Genomic DNA, 21,702 nt, shown 5'->3' on the forward strand with positions numbered 1-21,702 from the left:
AGAGAGAGAGAGAGAAAGAGAGAGAGAATAATCGAGACCTCTTCTTCGAATTCGAAAGGACAAAAGAAACTAGAAACCAAAGATAGGAGAGAGAGAGAGAGAGAGAGAGAGAGAAATAAAACAAACGATAAATAGAAATGAAAGAAAACAGAGGGAAAAGGAAAGTAAAAAGTAGAAAGAGAAAAATACAAATAATAGAAACGAGAGAGAGAGAGAGAGAGAGAAATAAAATAAACGAGAAAGAGAAAAAGAGAAGAGAAAGGAAAGAAAATCAATAGATAAAAGGAGATATAAAACAAAAAGAGGAAATAGAAATAAAATAAACTAGAGAGAGAGAGAGAGAGAAATAAAAGAAACGAGATAGAGAAGAGAGATGAATGGAAGAAAACAGAAATAAAATCAACAAGAAAAATGGAAATAATAGAAACTAGAGAGAGAAAGTAAACGAGAAAAAGAAAGAACAAATAAGCGAGATAGAGAAAAAAGAAAATAAAAGAAAGTAGAGAGAAATAAAATATAAATCGAAAAACGTTCCAGAAAGTGAAGAAGAAATAGTGCAACAAATGGTTAACAGAAAACAGATATAGTGGAAGAGAATTGTCAAATATAGAAAAGGAGCTGAAACTATGAGGAAGCAATTCAAACGTAAGAAGCCAACAGAAACAACTAAAGCTCCACCAGACTTGATCCTTGAAGAGGCACGTTGGCAAAAGTGCCTCCAATGAACGGCATCGCCTTATACAGCAGAGATCCGTGCTAAGGAAGAAAAAAAAGTCGCGAGTGTTGCTGTTTGCGACACCGCGGAATGATCTCATTGCATGAGAAAGCCAGGTGTAGTGAGCCAGCGCCCCCTACGCGACCGGAAACATGATCTTTGACCCCGTCTCGTGCCTAAGCGACTCAGTCAGCTGTGGCCTGTTGTGGAGGAGGTGCGATGGGAACGCGGAAGAAGAGAGCTCCGAAGCGACGTAGCACAGGTGAGTGCAGGCATTGTTCAGGGACTGAATTGGGCCATGTAATGTTTGTGTTCAGTTTATACCTCCACTCCTGGTCAAGGGCAGTGCTGTTACCCTTGAATCAAGGCAGAATCGTTCGCAATTTTTTTTCTCAGGTGGGGCAGACAGAGGTGGTCAAAGTAGGGGGAACATGGGAGATGCTATCCCCCACCACACACTAAGAAATATGTCGGTGGCTACAGGGCACCACTATTCGTCAGTGGCGGTGATTGGGTTACAAAACTGCGGGGCAAGGACAGTTTACTTTATCTTGGCAGGTAAGGTTTAGCATAGTGCGGACAAAAAGGTGGTGGGAAACTGCTAGAGATGGACGATATCGGAAATTTGATATCCTGAAATATCGTCAAGGCGATACGATATTTTTTTCCGTATTGTAATATTGGCAATATATATCGTCTCCAGGATATACAGGGTGCACCAAAAGTCCCATTACCCCCCTTTGAATTGTAGACAAACCTGCAAAATGTTATTCTAACAGCATGCGTATGATGAGAGGGTGGTATACCATTAAATCAGACCGATGACCACCATTTACTCCAGAGGGTCTGTGTGCACACCACCATTTTCATGGCACAGTATTATTCGCCTCCAGGTGCGATGTGAAATCCTCCGTAACATGGCTGGCGTGAGGGAAGCAAACGCACTGCGAACAGCTTCTTGAAGTTCCCCAGTTGTCTGATAACGATTATAGGCGACTTTCTGTTTGATGTGTCCACATAGTGCATTATCACAAGATGTCAAATTTGGACTTTGGGGTGGCCATTTTAGAGGTGCTGGTAAATTTTGAGGTATTCTCTTAAAATGGCCACCTGAAATCCAGATCTGACATCTTATGTTACGGAGGACTTCACATCGCACCTTGAGGCGAATAATACTGTGCCATGAAAATGACGGTGTGCACACAGATCCTCTGGAGTAAATGGTGGTCATTGGTCTGATTTAATGGTATACCATCCTCTCATCATACGCAATAACATTTTACAGGTTTGTCTACAATTTAAATGGGGGTAATGGGACTTTTGGTACACCCTGTATATCGCCAAAATATCAAGACTATATATCGTCTATACTCCGTCCCAGCTAAGTGTAGAGCAGGCAAACGAAAGCAAGTCTCTGCGCAAGTAGTGACGCGAGACGGCTCCACCAATGAACAAGTAAGAGGAAGGGAATTGTGTAGAGTGGGGAAAAGCAACAGAAGTTGCAACCCTGCACATCAGCGTCTACTGCTTCCGCTCTGGCCAATAGATTTCCCTCGCTTCTCCGACGCTATACGCGGCCTTTCTCCACAATTAGCTGGGACAGGGTATACTCAATGGGCGTCCGGAAGGGGGGGGGGGTCCGTGGCCACCCCACTGGAAAATGAAAGTCAACCAAAAATTATATATTTTTCACATATAATTTCATTACAGCCACAATAATATATGTTAATTATTGCTTGAATATGATAAATTCAAATTTAAGCTATGTTTTTTGAGGGAACAACACTATTATTGAGGAAAATGTGCCTTGTTTGCCCCCCTGGAAAAAAAACACCTTGCCCCTCCCTGTAAAAAATCCTGCGGAGGTCCATGGGTGTACTTGATATCGCCTGGTCGATATTTGACCAATATCACTAGCTAGTGCCCCCTACGCTCCCCCCCCCAATCGCTGCCAGTGTTTAGTGTTAATGCGGTGTTGTTTTGCACCATCTTTGGTGCCTTGTTACACTATCTGCTGTCAAACCGCACCAAGTAACACTCTATTAGATGTAGTGTTACACTCATTAAGGTGCTACACCACTTTTGGTGCCAACTCGTGTAGGATAATTTGCATAGACTCGGCATTCATCCATGCTGATGCCCAAAGTGTGCAAAGCCCGTTTCGCATCATTACTTGCGCAGGCACTTATTTTAATTTTCTTGCTCCAGGGATAGGTGGGACAGAGTATAGAATTATTGAAGAATAGGAATGGATCAAATAAGTTTAGATGAGAATTGTTAATGAACCAATATGATACGAAATCTAACCAAATTGAAAAAAAAAGTGATACAATTGGTTAAGGCTGCATAGCTCATTGTTGTTACTCTCTGCTTAGATTTTCTGGTGAATGTGTTGAGTCATGAGAGGTTGAGACAGCAGGAGAATGAGGTCAGTCAACCGCGGTGTTTGATTTGAGTGATTAGCATACGGACATCTTATCTTGTGTTCCGTTTGCTTTGTCCACGTCGTGACCAGGTTGTTTCCGTGTAAATTGTGCTCCTAAAAATCCAAAAAGGCTCTCGATGCACTTCTTCGTCCAAAAGGGATCCAGTGGCGGATTGTCCTGCACGGCATTGGCGGCATTCAAACCCATTTTCGGCAACAAAAACGCTCTCGATGTATAGAGAGCATGGTAGATAGCGTACATCCACTTTTCTTTCATCATAATAAATGGATTATTACAAGCATATAAGGGGAAGTTTTTAACGGGTCCAAACATCTCCATTTTGTTTAGCAAACATATTGCACTAACTGTATAATCAAATAAACATTGGTCAAAACCATGGTGCAAAATCATTTATTGCTGGTAGGGGAGGAAGATCTTAATTTAAAAGTAAATCAATAAATATTTAAATATATATTATTATTAAATATACATGAAGAAACTTATTTGTTACATTTGTTGATTGATTAGTTTTATTTTACTTCGCTTTTTGTGCCACTTTTAGCTAATTTGCGAAGATGGGGATGAGTAATGAAATTGATGAATGGACACTCACAAACATCCATGCCCAGGCCAGGATTTGAACCCGGGACCCCTTCCGTCGCAGCGTGATGTGCTAACCAGTCCGCCACGGGGGCCGGCATATACATACTATATGTATATAATATCATATAGCCTATGTAAAGTAGCAAATTTACCTGCTGGTTAAAAATGTGGGACTATTTACCCACCGTACCCCTTCGAGAATTACGTTGAAATGTGTATTAATCGACAGATTTTGATGTTTTACGTAATAAAAAATTAGTTCCAGCGTGCGAGAAATACAAATAACGGAGATATTCGATCACAATGTATGACCCGCGTAAGCAGAAACCTGCCATTTCGGAGAACTTTCGCTCGCCGCTTTTTATTATTATAAAACTGTATATGCACACTCAAATAGCGAAAGAACACGTCGATAATAACTATTGGTACCAAACCTAGCAATCCAATCCTAACCTAACTACGTAAAATTATAGTTGCTGTTGTGGAATGTCGTTCTGGGTGCTAGATTCACTTGCACGAAGCATTCGGGCTGTTCTTATTCACAGTAAAGTAACATGCTAAGGTAAAATACTTACTTTACTTCACAATAACATATTTCCGAGAGCTAAAATAAACTGAAAACGTTCATAAACAACAAAATCTTCATATATTATGCAAAATATTTCACTTTCTCTAGAGTGTACAGAGGGTCAAGGGTACCAAAATGTCAATAATACAATACTTCTATTACCTATGCATAACTTTGTTTTTGTTTAATTGTTACTTCTGTTAATATAAATCAATTAGGTTTCATAGTTTCATTCCTGTTTAATTTTTTAAAAAAATCGACAATCGACTCTTTTTTTTTTGTTCGAACGACAATATCTTCTTTAATGTAAATTTTAGATTAATTCTCTTGTGATTTAAGAGAATTATCTTCTCCGTTATATAAAATGAACGAACTCATGTGACAAACTTGAAAAATCGCACAATAAGGAATATATAGTACTGAATATGTAGACATTTATTTTATATTATCACACTGCGTAATCATAATGGAGGAAACTACTGCTCAGTAACAAATTAGCGCCATCTCGTGTGAACCGGAAAACTTTTTTCTGCTCTGTAACGTTACCATCCTTATTGTTCTTTAAGATATTGTCCCGTGAGTTTCTCTTAATTTCACATATTAAATTCGGATAACTATTTTCTCCATGTTTTGAACATTTTGGACGGGTACAATATCCTCATTTTTAGATATTTAGAAAAGAAGATCATCTCTTAACACGTTTCGGAGGAGGTGATGGCTTACATTCAGACGTTACAGGAGGATCGCCATTTATCGATTTATCGTCGGATTTAGACACTTCTGTGGAGGTGATCGCATACTTTTAGATGTTACAGAAAGGATCACTTTTTTTTAGATCCCTCCGTGCAGTTACTCGCTTCGTTAGATATATTATGGTCTCTGTGAGGTGATCATTGAAATTTAGACGTTAGAAAATTATCGCCATGTACTTTGTTAGTCGCCGATTTGTCGTTAGTGTTACGCATCGCGATGGAAGTGATCGTCTAGATCATGGGCGTAACTTTGGCCCTAACTTTGGAGGGGAAAAATCGAACGTGGGACATAACTTGGGGTGGGGGTCAAACTTGGGACTTAATATTTTAGGGGGAAGAATCAAACTTGGGACTTAACTTTCGAGGGCAGAATCAAACTTGGGACTTAAATTTCGGGGGCAGAATCAAACTTGGGACTTAACTTTCGAGGGCAGAATCAAACTTTGGACTTAAATTTCGGGGGCAGAATCAAACTTGGGACTTAAATTTCGGGGGCAGAATCAAACTTGGGACTTAACTTTCGAGGGCAGAATCAAACTTTGGACTTAAATTTCGGGGGCAGAATCAAACTTGGGACTTAACTTTCGAGGGCAGAATCAAACTTTGGACTTAAATTTCGGGGGCAGAATCAAACTTTGGACTTAAATTTCGGGGGCAGAATCAAACTTGGGACTTAAATTTCGGGGGCAGAATCAAACTTGGGACTTAACTTTCGAGGGCAGAATCAAACTTTGGACTTAAATTTCGGGGGCAGAATCAAACTTGGGACTTAACTTTCGAGGGCAGAATCAAACTTGGGACTTAAATTTCGGGGGCAGAATCAAACTTGGGACTTAACTTTCGAGGGCAGAATCAAACTTTGGACTTAAATTTCGGGGGCAGAATCAAACTTGGGACTTAACTTTCGAGGGCAGAATCAAACTTTGGACTTAAATTTCGGGGGCAGAATCAAACTTGGGACTTAACTTTCGAGGGCAGAATCAAACTTTGGACTTAAATTTCGGGGGCAGAATCAAACTTTGGACTTAAATTTCGGGGGCAGAATCAAACTTGGGACTTAAATTTCGGGGGCAGAATCAAACTTGGGACTTAACTTTCGAGGGCAGAATCAAACTTTGGACTTAAATTTCGGGGGCAGAATCAAACTTGGGACTTAAATTTCGGGGGCAGAATCAAACTTTGGACTTAACTTTCGAGGGCAGAATCAAACTTTGGACTTAAATTTCGGGGGCAGAATCAAACTTGGGACTTAACTTTCAAGGTTAGAATCGAACGTGTGACTTAACTTTCGGGGGGCAGAATCAAACTTTGGACTTAACTTTCGAGGGCAGAATCAAACTTGGGACTTAAATTTCGGGGGCAGAATCAAACTTGGGGCTTAACTTTCAAGGGCAGAATCAAACTTATATTTCGGGGGCAGAATCAAACTCGGGACTTAACTTTCAAGGGCAGAATCAAACTTGGGACTTAAATTTCGGGGGCAGAATCAAACTTGGGACTTATCTTTCAAGGGCAGAATCAAACTTGGGACTTAACTTTCAAGGGCAGAATCAAACTTGGGGCTTAACTTTCAAGGGCAGAATCAAACTTATATTTCGGGGGCAGAATCAAACTCGGGACTTAACTTTCGAGGGCAGAATCAAACTTGGGACTTATCTTTCAAGGGCAGAATCAAACTTGGGACTTAACTTTCAAGGGCAGAATCAAACTTATATTTCGGGGGCAGAATCAAACTCGGGACTTAACTTTCGAAGGCAGAATCAAACTTGGGACTTATCTTTCAAGGGCAGAATCAAACTTGGGACTTAAATTTCAAGGGCAGAATCAAACTTGGGGCTTAACTTTCAAGGGCAGAATCAAACTTATATTTCGGGGGCAGAATCAAACTCGGGACTTAACTTTCGAAGGCAGAATCAAACTTGGGACTTATCTTTCAAGGGCAGAATCAAACTTGGGACTTAACTTTCAAGGGCAGAATCAAACTTGGGGCTTAACTTTCAAGGGCAGAATCAAACTTATATTTCGGGGGCAGAATCAAACTTGGGACTTAACTTTCGGAGGCAGAATCAAACTTGGGACTTATCTTTCAAGGGCAGAATCAAACTTGGGACTTAACTTTCAAGGGCAGAATCAAACTTGGGGCTTAACTTTCAAGGGCAGAATCAAACTTATATTTCGGGGGCAGAATCAAACTCGGGACTTAACTTTCGAGGGCAGAATCAAACTTGGGACTTAACTTTCGGAGGCAGAATCAAACTTGGGACTTATCTTTCAAGGGCAGAATCAAACTTGGGACTTAACTTTCAAGGGCAGAATCAAACTTGGGGCTTAACTTTCAAGGGCAGAATCAAACTTATATTTCGGGGGCAGAATCAAACTCGGGACTTAACTTTCGAAGGCAGAATCAAACTTGGGACTTATCTTTCAAGGGCAGAATCAAACTTGGGACTTAAATTTCAAGGGCAGAATCAAACTTGGGGCTTAACTTTCAAGGGCAGAATCAAACTTATATTTCGGGGGCAGAATCAAACTCGGGACTTAACTTTCGAAGGCAGAATCAAACTTGGGACTTATCTTTCAAGGGCAGAATCAAACTTGGGACTTAAATTTCAAGGGCAGAATCAAACTTGGGGCTTAACTTTCAAGGGCAGAATCAAACTTATATTTCGGGGGCAGAATCAAACTCGGGACTTAACTTTCGAAGGCAGAATCAAACTTGGGACTTATCTTTCAAGGGCAGAATCAAACTTGGGACTTAAATTTCAAGGGCAGAATCAAACTTGGGGCTTAACTTTCAAGGGCAGAATCAAACTTATATTTCGGGGGCAGAATCAAACTCGGGACTTAACTTTCGAAGGCAGAATCAAACTTGGGACTTATCTTTCAAGGGCAGAATCAAACTTGGGACTTAACTTTCAAGGGCAGAATCAAACTTGGGACTTAACTTTCAAGGGCAGAATCAAACTTATATTTCGGGGGCAGAATCAAACTCGGGACTTAACTTTCGAGGGCAGAATCAAACTTGGGACTTATCTTTCAAGGGCAGAATCAAACTTGGGACTTATCTTTCAAGGGCAGAATCAAACTTGGGACTTATCTTTCAAGGGCAGAATCAAACTTGGGACTTAACTTTCAAGGGCAGAATCAAACTTATATTTCGGGGGCAGAATCAAACTCGGGACTTAACTTTCGAAGGCAGAATCAAACTTGGGACTTATCTTTCAAGGGCAGAATCAAACTTGGGACTTAACTTTCAAGGGCAGAATCAAACTTGGGACTTAACTTTCAAGGGCAGAATCAAACTTATATTTCGGGGGCAGAATCAAACTCGGGACTTAACTTTCGAGGGCAGAATCAAACTTGGGACTTAACTTTCGGAGGCAGAATCAAACTTATATTTCGGGGGCAGAATCAAACTCGGGACTTAACTTTCGAGGGCAGAATCAAACTTGGGACTTAAATTTCAAGGGCAGAATCAAACTTGGGACTTAACTTTCAAGGGCAGAATCAAACTTATATTTCGGGGGCAGAATCAAACTTGGGACTTATCTTTCAAGGGCAGAATCAAACTTGGGACTTAACTTTCAAGGGCAGAATCAAACTTGGGACTTAACTTTCAAGGGCAGAATCAAACTTATATTTCGGGGGCAGAATCAAACTCGGGACTTAACTTTCGAGGGCAGAATCAAACTTATATTTCGGGGGCAGAATCAAACTCGGGACTTAACTTTCGAGGGCAGAATCAAACTTGGGACTTATCTTTCAAGGGCAGAATCAAACTTGGGGCTTAACTTTCAAGGGCAGAATCAAACTTGGGGCTTAACTTTCAAGGGCAGAATCAAACTTATATTTCGGGGGCAGAATCAAACTCGGGACTTAACTTTCGAAGGCAGAATCAAACTTGGGACTTATCTTTCAAGGGCAGAATCAAACTTGGGACTTAAATTTCAAGGGCAGAATCAAACTTATATTTCGGGGGCAGAATCAAACTCGGGACTTAACTTTCGAGGGCAGAATCAAACTTATATTTCGGGGGCAGAATCAAACTCGGGACTTAACTTTCGAGGGCAGAATCAAACTTGGGACTTATCTTTCAAGGGCAGAATCAAACTTGGGGCTTAACTTTCAAGGGCAGAATCAAACTTGGGGCTTAACTTTCAAGGGCAGAATCAAACTTATATTTCGGGGGCAGAATCAAACTCGGGACTTAACTTTCGAAGGCAGAATCAAACTTGGGACTTATCTTTCAAGGGCAGAATCAAACTTGGGACTTAAATTTCAAGGGCAGAATCAAACTTGGGGCTTAACTTTCAAGGGCAGAATCAAACTTATATTTCGGGGGCAGAATCAAACTCGGGACTTAACTTTCGAAGGCAGAATCAAACTTGGGACTTATCTTTCAAGGGCAGAATCAAACTTGGGACTTAAATTTCAAGGGCAGAATCAAACTTGGGGCTTAACTTTCAAGGGCAGAATCAAACTTATATTTCGGGGGCAGAATCAAACTCGGGACTTAACTTTCGAAGGCAGAATCAAACTTGGGACTTATCTTTCAAGGGCAGAATCAAACTTGGGACTTAACTTTCAAGGGCAGAATCAAACTTGGGACTTAACTTTCAAGGGCAGAATCAAACTTATATTTCGGGGGCAGAATCAAACTTGGGACTTATCTTTCAAGGGCAGAATCAAACTTGGGACTTATCTTTCAAGGGCAGAATCAAACTTGGGACTTAACTTTCAAGGGCAGAATCAAACTTATATTTCGGGGGCAGAATCAAACTCGGGACTTAACTTTCGAAGGCAGAATCAAACTTGGGACTTATCTTTCAAGGGCAGAATCAAACTTGGGACTTAACTTTCAAGGGCAGAATCAAACTTGGGACTTAACTTTCAAGGGCAGAATCAAACTTATATTTCGGGGGCAGAATCAAACTCGGGACTTAACTTTCGAGGGCAGAATCAAACTTGGGACTTAACTTTCGGAGGCAGAATCAAACTTATATTTCGGGGGCAGAATCAAACTCGGGACTTAACTTTCGAGGGCAGAATCAAACTTGGGACTTAAATTTCAAGGGCAGAATCAAACTTGGGACTTAACTTTCAAGGGCAGAATCAAACTTATATTTCGGGGGCAGAATCAAACTTGGGACTTATCTTTCAAGGGCAGAATCAAACTTGGGACTTAACTTTCAAGGGCAGAATCAAACTTGGGACTTAACTTTCAAGGGCAGAATCAAACTTATATTTCGGGGGCAGAATCAAACTCGGGACTTAACTTTCGAGGGCAGAATCAAACTTATATTTCGGGGGCAGAATCAAACTCGGGACTTAACTTTCGAGGGCAGAATCAAACTTGGGACTTATCTTTCAAGGGCAGAATCAAACTTGGGACTTAACTTTCAAGGGCAGAATCAAACTTATATTTCGGGGGCAGAATCAAACTCGGGACTTAACTTTCGAGGGCAGAATCAAACTTGGGACTTATCTTTCAAGGGCAGAATCAAACTTGGGACTTAACTTTCAAGGGCAGAATCAAACTTATATTTCGGGGGCAGAATCAAACTCGGGACTTAACTTTCGAAGGCAGAATCAAACTTGGGACTTATCTTTCAAGGGCAGAATCAAACTTGGGACTTAAATTTCAAGGGCAGAATCAAACTTGGGGCTTAACTTTCAAGGGCAGAATCAAACTTATATTTCGGGGGCAGAATCAAACTCGGGACTTAACTTTCGAAGGCAGAATCAAACTTGGGACTTATCTTTCAAGGGCAGAATCAAACTTGGGACTTAAATTTCAAGGGCAGAATCAAACTCGGGACTTAACTTTCGAGGGCAGAATCAAACTTGGGACTTAACTTTCAAGGGCAGAATCAAACTTGGGACTTAACTTTCAAGGGCAGAATCAAACTTATATTTCGGGGGCAGAATCAAACTCGGGACTTAACTTTCGAGGGCAGAATCAAACTTATATTTCGGGGGCAGAATCAAACTCGGGACTTAACTTTCGAGGGCAGAATCAAACTTGGGACTTATCTTTCAAGGGCAGAATCAAACTTGGGACTTAACTTTCAAGGGCAGAATCAAACTTATATTTCGGGGGCAGAATCAAACTCGGGACTTAACTTTCGAGGGCAGAATCAAACTTGGGACTTATCTTTCAAGGGCAGAATCAAACTTGGGACTTAACTTTCAAGGGCAGAATCAAACTTATATTTCGGGGGCAGAATCAAACTCGGGACTTAACTTTCGAAGGCAGAATCAAACTTGGGACTTATCTTTCAAGGGCAGAATCAAACTTGGGACTTAAATTTCAAGGGCAGAATCAAACTTGGGGCTTAACTTTCAAGGGCAGAATCAAACTTATATTTCGGGGGCAGAATCAAACTCGGGACTTAACTTTCGAAGGCAGAATCAAACTTGGGACTTATCTTTCAAGGGCAGAATCAAACTTGGGACTTAAATTTCAAGGGCAGAATCAAACTTGGGGCTTAACTTTCAAGGGCAGAATCAAACTTATATTTCGGGGGCAGAATCAAACTCGGGACTTAACTTTCGAAGGCAGAATCAAACTTGGGACTTATCTTTCAAGGGCAGAATCAAACTTGGGACTTAAATTTCAAGGGCAGAATCAAACTTGGGGCTTAACTTTCGGGGGCAGAATCAAACTTATATTTCGGGGGCAGAATCAAACTCGGGACTTAACTTTCGAAGGCAGAATCAAACTTGGGACTTATCTTTCAAGGGCAGAATCAAACTTGGGACTTAACTTTCAAGGGCAGAATCAAACTTGGGGCTTAACTTTCGGGGGCAGAATCAAACTTATATTTCGGGGGCAGAATCAAACTCGGGACTTAACTTTCGAAGGCAGAATCAAACTTGGGACTTATCTTTCAAGGGCAGAATCAAACTTGGGACTTAACTTTCAAGGGCAGAATCAAACTTGGGACTTAAATTTCGGGGGCAGAATCAAATTTGAGACTTTGGGAGCCAGGAGCGACAAGTTTTCCATCCCGTAAAAAGTCCAGAGCTATTTTGCTAAGTAACTTTCATTGCGCAATCATAAAATATATTCAATACTTTGCTCCTTAGGTCCCAGGAGGTTAAGTATCCTTAATTTTTAAATTTAGTAACCTGAAAATGTTGGGGGGCGTTGGCAAGTGCCCCCCTTACCCCCACCAAGTTACACCTATGGTCTAGATTTAGATCTCTTTTGGATACCTCGGTGTGGGTGATCTGCAAAGGTGACCGCTTCTTGAAAAGGTCTCAGTTGGGTGATCACTGAAATTAAGACGTTAGGAGAGTATCGACACAGGCAATCCTTTAGTCTTCGAGGTTAAGAAAACCCGTCACCTTCTTTAGACATCTCAGGGGCTGATCGCCCCCTTAACATGCCAATGCTGAGGCGAAGAAATTAAAACCTCGTGAATCTCTGTGAAAATTTTGGCAATACGTCCTGTGGATGTTATAAGCCCTAAGCCGCTCACTCACCCAAAGCTCTGAAGCTACGGTTGATAGAGATTCTACTCAAATATAACTGTATTTTCCAGCCTCACTCCTGGCGTAGAGGAAACGTTGTCGCCTTGCATACAAGGGTCCCGAGTTCGATACCCGTTTGAGGCGCACTGCAGATTAGTTCGGATCCCACTTTAAACTGTAGGTCCAGTCCCGATAAGCTAGTCTGTGCATAAAGTGGTCTTAAAACCCAACTCAAACAAACTGTATTTCGAATCCTAAATATATATTCAAGGGAGTTTAATTTACACAGCTAGCGCCAGAAGAGATAACACACTTATACATGCAAAGTTGAAGACTAGTTCTACACGAACCTCCCCGATGGCTTGGTGGTAACGTCCTCACCTCGTAATCAAAGGCTGTCGGGTTCGATACCCGGTACAGGCACTTAGTACTTCGGGTCCCACATTAAACAATGACCCCGTCATTTTTTAAAATAAAATCACTGATTCATATCACTTTAAATAAATATTTTATAGAATAATGTGCATAAGGATTTTGTAGATATCAGAATCACTTTTGGTGAAAGTACACTAATATCGTAATCATTTAATGATGTTTATTAGGCTCTAAGAAAGGAAAAGAAAGGAAACCAAATATATGTAGTGATGGGGTGAAGCTTATACGAAAGGAAATTTAATACGTAAACTTTAAACATACTTAAATTTATCTTTATTTAAAATTCAGTAATTTTATAGGCGAAAATAGCAACCATTTTGTATAGAATAATATACAAAATACTAATAATGGTGAACAGAAAATAGTGTGATTATCATTAATCCATAATAAACATGGCAGCTGATATTTTACAAACTATCATTAAAAAATTACCAAAATTCAGCTGCAAAAACTATAAAAATAATCTAAAAGTATACAGGGTGGGGCAAAATAATGTTACCACTTATATGGTGTTTCGGCGGGGCAAAATAATGTTACCACAAGATCACCAGACCTCATCCCGTGCGATTTCTGGTTATGGGGGATGGTAAAGGAGCGTGTTTACGCAACAAAACAGCGGGGCATGCAAGACCTTAAACAGATAATTTCGACAGTGATACGCTCTATACCGCAAGACATGTGTTCAAGGGTCATGGACTCTGGTTGACAGAATGCTCAAATGTATTCACATTTCTGGTTCACAGATTGAAGGGGTATATTAAATGTGTATGTTTCCCTATCAGTGGTAACATTTTTTTGCCCCACCGAAACACCATATAAGTGGTAACATTATTTTGCCCCACCCTGTATAGTACATGCAGAATGTTTTATTTTCTCTGGAAGAAAAAAGTTACTGAAATTATTTTAGTTTCATTAACACACTCAACGAACATTTCCACAGTAGGTTCATATATACAGTATCAGGAACAGAAAAATGTGTATTTACATCCTCACCAAATAAAGTTATGGGGAAAATAACTGCATATTCTTATTTCTGAGAAAACGAACGTGCAAAATGATTTGCTACAAAATCTGAATGTAATTCCAAGATGGCGGCTTTCAAGATGGCCGCCATAATACACATTAGCCCCATCTTATGTGCGCCATATCCAAAATTTCATCGCCCTCCGTCAAGTCGTTTTCAAATGAAAAGAGTGGTGCCGGACTTTTGTCTCACCCTGTATTTCTTATTTGCTTGAATCAAACTGTTCCAATATTCTTCACGGCCGTTTAACAGAGAACGCCTTTCTATACATGTATATACATGCATGGTGCCGGAAACCATTTAAGCGTGTTTTTTTATTCGATTTAAGTGTAAAAAAATCATCAGAAATTATTTGAAAAAAATAAAAATCATGATTTTTATTGCGCAAAGATGAGGATGAGTGATGATATGATGAAATTGACGAGAGGATACTCACAAAGCGTACTCATGCCCAGGCCGGGATTCGAACCCGGTACCCGAGGCGCGCTGTGGTAAGCACTCACGCATAAAATGGACTTCCACAACTTCAAACTTGTTCAGTAGAGTCCAATGCAAGGTAACTATCTAGAAACAAGACACTCATGAGGTTCCTCGCACGTAACACCTGAGAGCCAGGAACACCTTGCAAGTGGGGCGACAGGTATTTGCGATTGCATAAACAGAAGCGTGTGAGATAAAAGTGTCTCATGCCATTACACCTGAATCAGCATTATCCCGTACCTTGAAGGTGTCGGCTCCCGTTGCGTGTGTATTTTCACAAAGGAAGCGATTGCGGAGTGAAACTCGAAACTGTCGGAACTTACTGACCTGTTTCTCTATTTGCAAAAGATTCACCGAGGAGAGAACTGAATGCCGTCTTTGGTTCGAGAGGTCATGGGTTCGATCCACGGTGTTCTTCCATCGTGTGGACAATTTGGTTTGGAAGATAACGCACTCGATCTACCTAAATAAAAAAAAGAGGAAATAATGGCTATGGGATGATTCGAATGGTGCATTTTACGTTGCCTTTGCGCCTCTTGGTCAATCACGACGATGGTGATTGCTGAAATGAAATCTAGAATATTATACAAACGGTTTTTTTTTCACGTGGTACATCTAATCGTGATTCGTCCTCATGGGTAGGATTAACTATACAAAAAGGGCCTATTTTAAGTGCTAATTTCACAGACAGCTTTTTTTTTGAGTGCCTAATCCGGAAAAATGACAAATAATCTGTCGATTCTTGTTAATTTTAGTGCCTATGTTGTATTCTTCGGTGGGGTTTTTCTGCCTGAGTTTTTAGTGCCTATAGATCCTCATCCTGGTTATAAGCAATGTTCTCCCTTACTTTCCTATACTCCGTCCCAGCTAACTGTAGAGCAGGCAAACGAAATCAAGTCTCTGCGCAAGTAGTGACGCGAGACGGCTCCACCAATGAACACGTGAGAGGAACGGAATTGCGTGGAGTGGGGAAAGCGACTGCCTTCCCAGCAGCGTGTAGTGCTTCGCTCTGGTCACTTGATTTCCCTCGCTTCTCTGACGCCATGCGCGTCCTTACTCCACAGTTAGCTGGGACAGAGTATAATAACGATGTGAACACGAGTAGTGTAAGTAATATAACATTTATTTTATTTCTCTTTGCTGCCAATTTCGGCTAATCGCAAAGATGAGGATGAGTAATGATGCCAGGGTGGGATTCGAACCCAAGACGTCTGGGCTTTAGTTCTAAAGTAAAATGCAAGCCTAGGCAAAACCAGCGGGCACAAACCAGACAGGCGCCAGTGTTGATATTAACGTTTAGTTCCGAGGGAGACATAAAAGAACCAAATACCAAGTAGAAATACGAAGAATTTTCTCTGCACACGCTGAGTGTGTGTGATTGACGGTTGAAAGTGGGAATATGCCGCCTCTTCGGATATTTTTAAACTTCAGTGCAGCGTGGCTCATAATCTGCTGTATCGGAGTGTTCAAGGTGAGGTGGAGAGGTGTTCCGTGACGTGTTCCAGGGACTCCTGGCCTGGGTTACCTCGATGGAATGCAGCAACACCCACCATAAGCCTCGCTCAGGAAGAGGTGCTGTGTTGCAGTGGATTTAGACCACTCGTTTTGGAGTGCAGAAAGCAGTCAAGTGCTTATATGTCTATACTCCTTGCATTCTTGCAGGCTAACGAGGCCTGGAAAAGAGGGTAGAAACAAACATATTTTTCTCTGAGACGGATCCGCCGACGTGCGTGGCGGAATGGTTAGAACAGCGCGCCACGACGCCGGGGGTTCCGAGTTCGAAAACCGGTCTGAGCTTGGGTGTTCTTTGCAAGTGTCCCTTCATCTATTTGCTCAAATCATCTTCGTCGCCATTAGTCAAAAGTGGAAGAAAAGCGACGGATCCATCAATGAATCAATGGCGTAGTGTTAACGTCATCGCCTTGTGATGAAGGGGTGCCGGGTTCGATCCCCGGTGGAGGCACATGGCAAAGTGGTTCGGGTCCCACTTTAAACTGTAGGTTCAATCCCGGTTAGCCCTTCTGTGTATAAAGTAGACTTACAACAACAAATCAAACACAAGTTTCACACCCGTTCTCCATGGTGCATGGATCCCAGTGTAACTTCACATGTCCAAGTTTAAAACAACACAACATGCATGTTTCGTCCTGGCAAATAATTCATCCACTTCTGAATTTATCAAGATGACGCAAGTAAGTAACGAAATGCCGTTACAATTACTCATGTAACTTTGTTAACTCGTTACTGGCGCGTGTACCGAGAAAATAAAGCGTTACGTTACCCTCTAACCCTACCCATGCCTTACCCACACACAGAAATGTGTGTCAACTGACACAATTATGTTGGCTCCAGTAACACACTAGAGTGCATAAAGTGCTAATCCACTTTGGTAGCATCAAGTTACCCAGATAAATTCATTAAAGCAGTGGTTCTCAAACTGTGGTACGCGTACCCCCTGGGGTACATGAACGACTTGAAAGGGGGTACGCGATCAGCTCGGAAGAGAAATGTCGAGAATACCCAAACGACAACATTTTTGCTGCAGGTGTGTAGAGTAGACTTCATAGCATTAACACTCAACAGGAAAATAAGGCTGTTTTTGTCACTGACACTCTTATCTTTGTTTCATGTTTTGAAATAAAACACTCGTTCGAAATCAGTAATAGACTAAATTTGGAGCTGGATGTCCGCTTGGAAGTTTCAAGTGCACAACCAGACATCAAGAAACTGCGTCAGGCACATCCTTCTCAGTAGAAACTCTGAGGATTTACAATAAAAACTACAAAATTGTGCTTCTCAGTTTGTTTGCAAACTCATTTTTCTTCATTACTTTCTTCTACAACTCGGGAAAAAATATATGAAAATTAAAGTTTATTTATATACTTTTTAACATACATGTGTTTCACATTTTAATTTTTGTAACTAATCATAAAGATTGTAAACATAGGGACACCCAATAAACGTAGGATTCTAATGTTTATTTGATTACCATCTTTCCATATACACAGAGAGAACTAAATGCATCATATCGATTGATGCACTAAATTGTTTTTTATAGCTTCTTCGAGGAATCAGATTCACATTTCATGCATTTTGGTGCATTTTTGTATGTCGTGAAAGGAAGACCAAAGTGCATCATTTGATTCAAGTGAGGATTTATTTCAGTCGAGATGCACTTTAATGCATCAGTTGATGTTCCTTGATGCACCTTCCTGCATCTTTTTGGATGATGCACTTAAACGTTTGGTCTGAGCTACAGAGTTTATGAAGCTCAGACGAAACCTTTAAGTGCATAAAAAAAATGCATTCTATTGCATCAAAACGCATCAAGGTTCACGACAGATTCCTTGAAGATGCTACAAAACACACTTTAGTGCATCAATCGATGCATTAGGGTGCATCAATCGATATGATGCATTTAGTTCTCTGTGTGTACAGCCCGAATGCCATTTTGCTCTGTTGCGGATACACGCCTCCAACATATCAAAAACGCCCCACCAATTGGGCAGGCAAAAAACTCCCTAGGACGCACTATTCGGAGATGAACTTTGGTGGGGGTATATTAGGCATTTAGTTACGACTGGAGGGTACCATGATAAAAGGTTTGAGTACCACTGCATTAAAGGGTTCTTTTTGCCATGTGCTGTTCCGTGTGGTGCACAAATAATACATCAATTGAAAATATCAGGGACGATAATTTAAATAAAAAACCCAAAATTGCATCTTTAACTGTTGCACAAAGACTGCATCAATCTTGATTGGATGCATATCGAGTTCTGTGTGCAGGATTTGAACCTAGGACCCCTGGCATCGCTAACCACTCCGTCACAGAAGGTGTCATCCGAACACTAACCTACCTTTCTGAGGTAGCCATGACACCATTTTCACTTCTTACCCTCACATGTTTTTCCACAAATTGTTTCAGCCAAGACAACATGTTTGCAGCAGAAGTGCAGGGTGAGCAGAATTATCGCATGGACTTCGCTCTGTTTTCTGTTTTGCGCAAGGATACTTTCACTGTAACTTCACATCACCTGTCCACCACGTGTAGTGCTGAGACCTCAGAACTATATTAGAATCAGTTTGGAAGTTCTCTATTGTAAGAGCTTGTTAGAAATTTCAGATTCAATTTCATAATTCAAAATTTATTATTATTGTATCCAGCACAACTGTTGTTTGTTATTTGTTTATAACATTTCACACAGTTAGTGTACCAAAATGCATAGTTATTCCATTTAGTTACTAACTTGAACACATGGTCGTTAATAAAAGCTTTAAAAGTTAGGAGCAAATTTTAGCCATGATGTTTGTTGTGTGCCCTCTCATATAAAAGTCTAATTTGGAATTTTGAAAACTGTGAAACCATTTACCCATTGGTTTAAATGGCAGAAGATGAACGACATATACTGGTTCCTTTCTTTTTACTCTCAATTTACTTCGTTGTTCCGTTCGAATAACAACTACTTTATTTTTGTTATAATAGCTCTTGTCTACTCTTACGGCGGACGCTCTACATGCGGGGAGCGGGGAATACACCGCAGACCAACCAGACAACAGCGGTGGCGCCGAGAGTTACGACGCGGCGGGAGGAAATACTACGCGCACCTCGTTCTACAGGCTGCTGGATTTCTTATCGGCTGGATTGGTCGCTTCCCCGCTCTCGTCGTCCCTTGCCACCATACAGGGCGCCCGCCGTAAGACTAGACGAGAGCTATTACAATAAAAATAACAACGTTCATATTTTAATGTAACTTGAAATGAACAATGTCAATTTCGCAGGGGAGGGGAGGGGAGGGGTCAACGGCCCTGTTCGACCCCCTCCCGACGCCCACGAGTATCAGAAACGCTTTTTCAGCAACTCACCGTTTCTTCCAACCGTACTTTTTTTTTTGTTAAAAGCGAGAGTGAAAAAAAAACAATCGCACAATGGTCTGGGAAAAAGAGAAATCTATCCCGTGAGCACTTGCGCGCAGATTGGTTGCGGGGACTACTTTTTCACGGCGGAAAGGTGCGAGAGGGAATTCCGTGCCGCGGGTGCTGTTGCTTCCATCATGTTGTCGGCGCTTGGCAAGCGGCCAAACACACGAAACCTTTGTCACCATTCATTTTTAGTTACTCCTGAAATATGTTCGACATTTCAGTGCGGCATTTGTATTGCCACGTATGCGTTTTACCCAGTCAAATTAGTTTGTTCGTCCTGCCACCTTCTGTAAACAATTGAACGTGGGGACGCCAGCCAAAATGGACGGAAATAGATGTCTTGCTAAGGTGGGTCTCGCGTTGCAAATGGTTTGTCTACTCGAGCCGAGGCGTGAAGAGAAGTTAATTCGCCCGTTTACGGCAGAGGGCTTCTATTTAGCCTATTCATTTTGGTACCTTGGATTTTTTAGAACTCTTTTTTGGCTGCCCACTTTCTTGTGATTTATTTGTTATATTTTACTTCGCCTTTGTGTACCACTTTTGACTAATTGCAAAGATGAGGTGGGTGAAAATATGATGATATAAGGGCTAGCATTTTCATTACTCAGCATATTTTTTTTTGGTAAGGATTATGTGTTCCTTAAATATATAGAACTCCATATGAAGAAACAAATGAAATTAAGTTGCCTTTTAAGGGTATATTTTGGCATATTTGGCCATTTCTGCTTTTATGGATTTTCGGTCCTATTCAGCATATTTTCGCTTTTTCAAGAAATATGCACTCATTTTCAAAGTCTTTTTTTTTAGGGGGGGGGACTGCAGGAAAATCTCTTTCATTTTTATATGAAAGTTTACAGAAAGTGTTCATTGTGCACTGCAACTCAGGGCCCGTAAAGTGCATTAAGAGTAGTACATATGTGAACATATCTCAGCATATGCTAGATATTGATGTTTGAAATATTCCAGTTATGAGGGCATAATTTTCAAATTATAATGCATATTTTATAAAATTTTAGATCATAAGAGCATATTTTATTTTGCATATTTTGGTGATTTTCAGGTCATAAAAATCCTAGCCGTAATGATGAAATAGATGAAGAAAAATGATAGTTCAAATGTTCACCACCAGGTGGAAATGTGGCGCTGAAATAGCAACAACCAGAAGTCGGACATACAAAATTTTATTTTTAGTTTATGTCAGTACAGCAGTGTCCTCTGTGTACCTTGCCGATCTCCGTGACAGAGTGGTTAGCACAGGCGCCAGGGGTTCCGGTTTCGAATCCCGGCATGGGTGTCCCTTCACCCATTTCATCATAGCATCACTCATCGTTCTTAATTTTCGCGATTGGCCACGCCAAAAAGCAACGCTAAATAAAATTCAATGGAATCAAGCCACTTTCTTGATCACGACCGAAGGTGGGAGGTGATGTGATCAGCACCACGTCCCTGGCCGCCTTTACCCACCGGAGTTTCATCCAGGTACCAAATTTATACGACGCAGGGTGGGCACCGGAACCGGTTGAACAGGTGGAAATAATTCCCGGTTCTCCCCCGCCGGGGATCATGATAAAATATTACATTTTAAATTTAAAAAAAACTGTCTTGTCCGCTTTTGTGAATTAATAGGTACACTGTTAAATGTTTAACGGTAGAAGAGTGTAAATTTTACAGTAAATTTTAACAGTGCAGACTACTGGCAATGAAGAAGAGTGGTGAACTTATGAATTAGAGGGGACAGACAGACAGAACCGAATCTAGGACAATTGCGATGAAGCCAAAATCATGGACAATTGCGTTAATTTTGACGGTGAAGGTCATTTTTCAAATTAATGGTAGGACCATTGCGACAATCAGGACCTAACCTAACCAAAGGCGCCACAGAACTAATAATGCTGTAGAAGGTTGGAACAACAAAATAAATATAGGTGGCTTTGAAGACAGGATCCAAAAATTCATGTCGTTCTGGCCGCCTCAAGAGCCAAGCAGAAGACATTAATATCAAGTACATGTGTATGGAACTTAATCTAGAAAGTCAGAAAGGAAGGAGCGTGACATTAGAATCGACGATAGAGTTGGGAAGTGTATTCGCACATATGAGGAAACGGGTGACTTCAAAAGGTGTCTGCTGGCTCTAGCCCATGTTCAAAAACTTGATTGAACCAAATTCCCAACCAAAAATATCAATATTTCACATAAATATCTTGTAACAGGTATTGTACGGGGTGTTAAGTCGCCCTTCAATTTGATAGAAGTTTAAAATGTCATCGCAATCATAGGCGCCGACTCCATGGGGCTTAAGAGGG

General features: G+C 41.0%; 1 protein-coding gene across 1 annotated transcript in view; it reads left to right on the plus strand.

The window, feature by feature from the left end:
- Nucleotides 1-920: 920 nt before the first annotated feature.
- Nucleotides 921-21,702, plus strand: part of zfh1 (Zn finger homeodomain 1) — a 736,530-nt gene continuing 715,748 nt past the window's right edge. Inside the window, exon 1 of the mRNA XM_083136969.1 lies at nt 921-977. Within this exon, the coding sequence (XP_082993095.1) occupies nt 935-977 (43 nt within the window). The 5' untranslated portion in view covers nt 921-934. The remainder of the gene's footprint in view (nt 978-21,702) is intronic.

Source organism: Lepisma saccharinum, chromosome 15 (assembly GCF_977018435.1).
Source record: "Lepisma saccharinum chromosome 15, izLepSacc3.1, whole genome shotgun sequence".
In the NCBI taxonomy this organism is placed as follows: Eukaryota; Metazoa; Arthropoda; class Insecta; order Zygentoma; family Lepismatidae; genus Lepisma; species Lepisma saccharinum.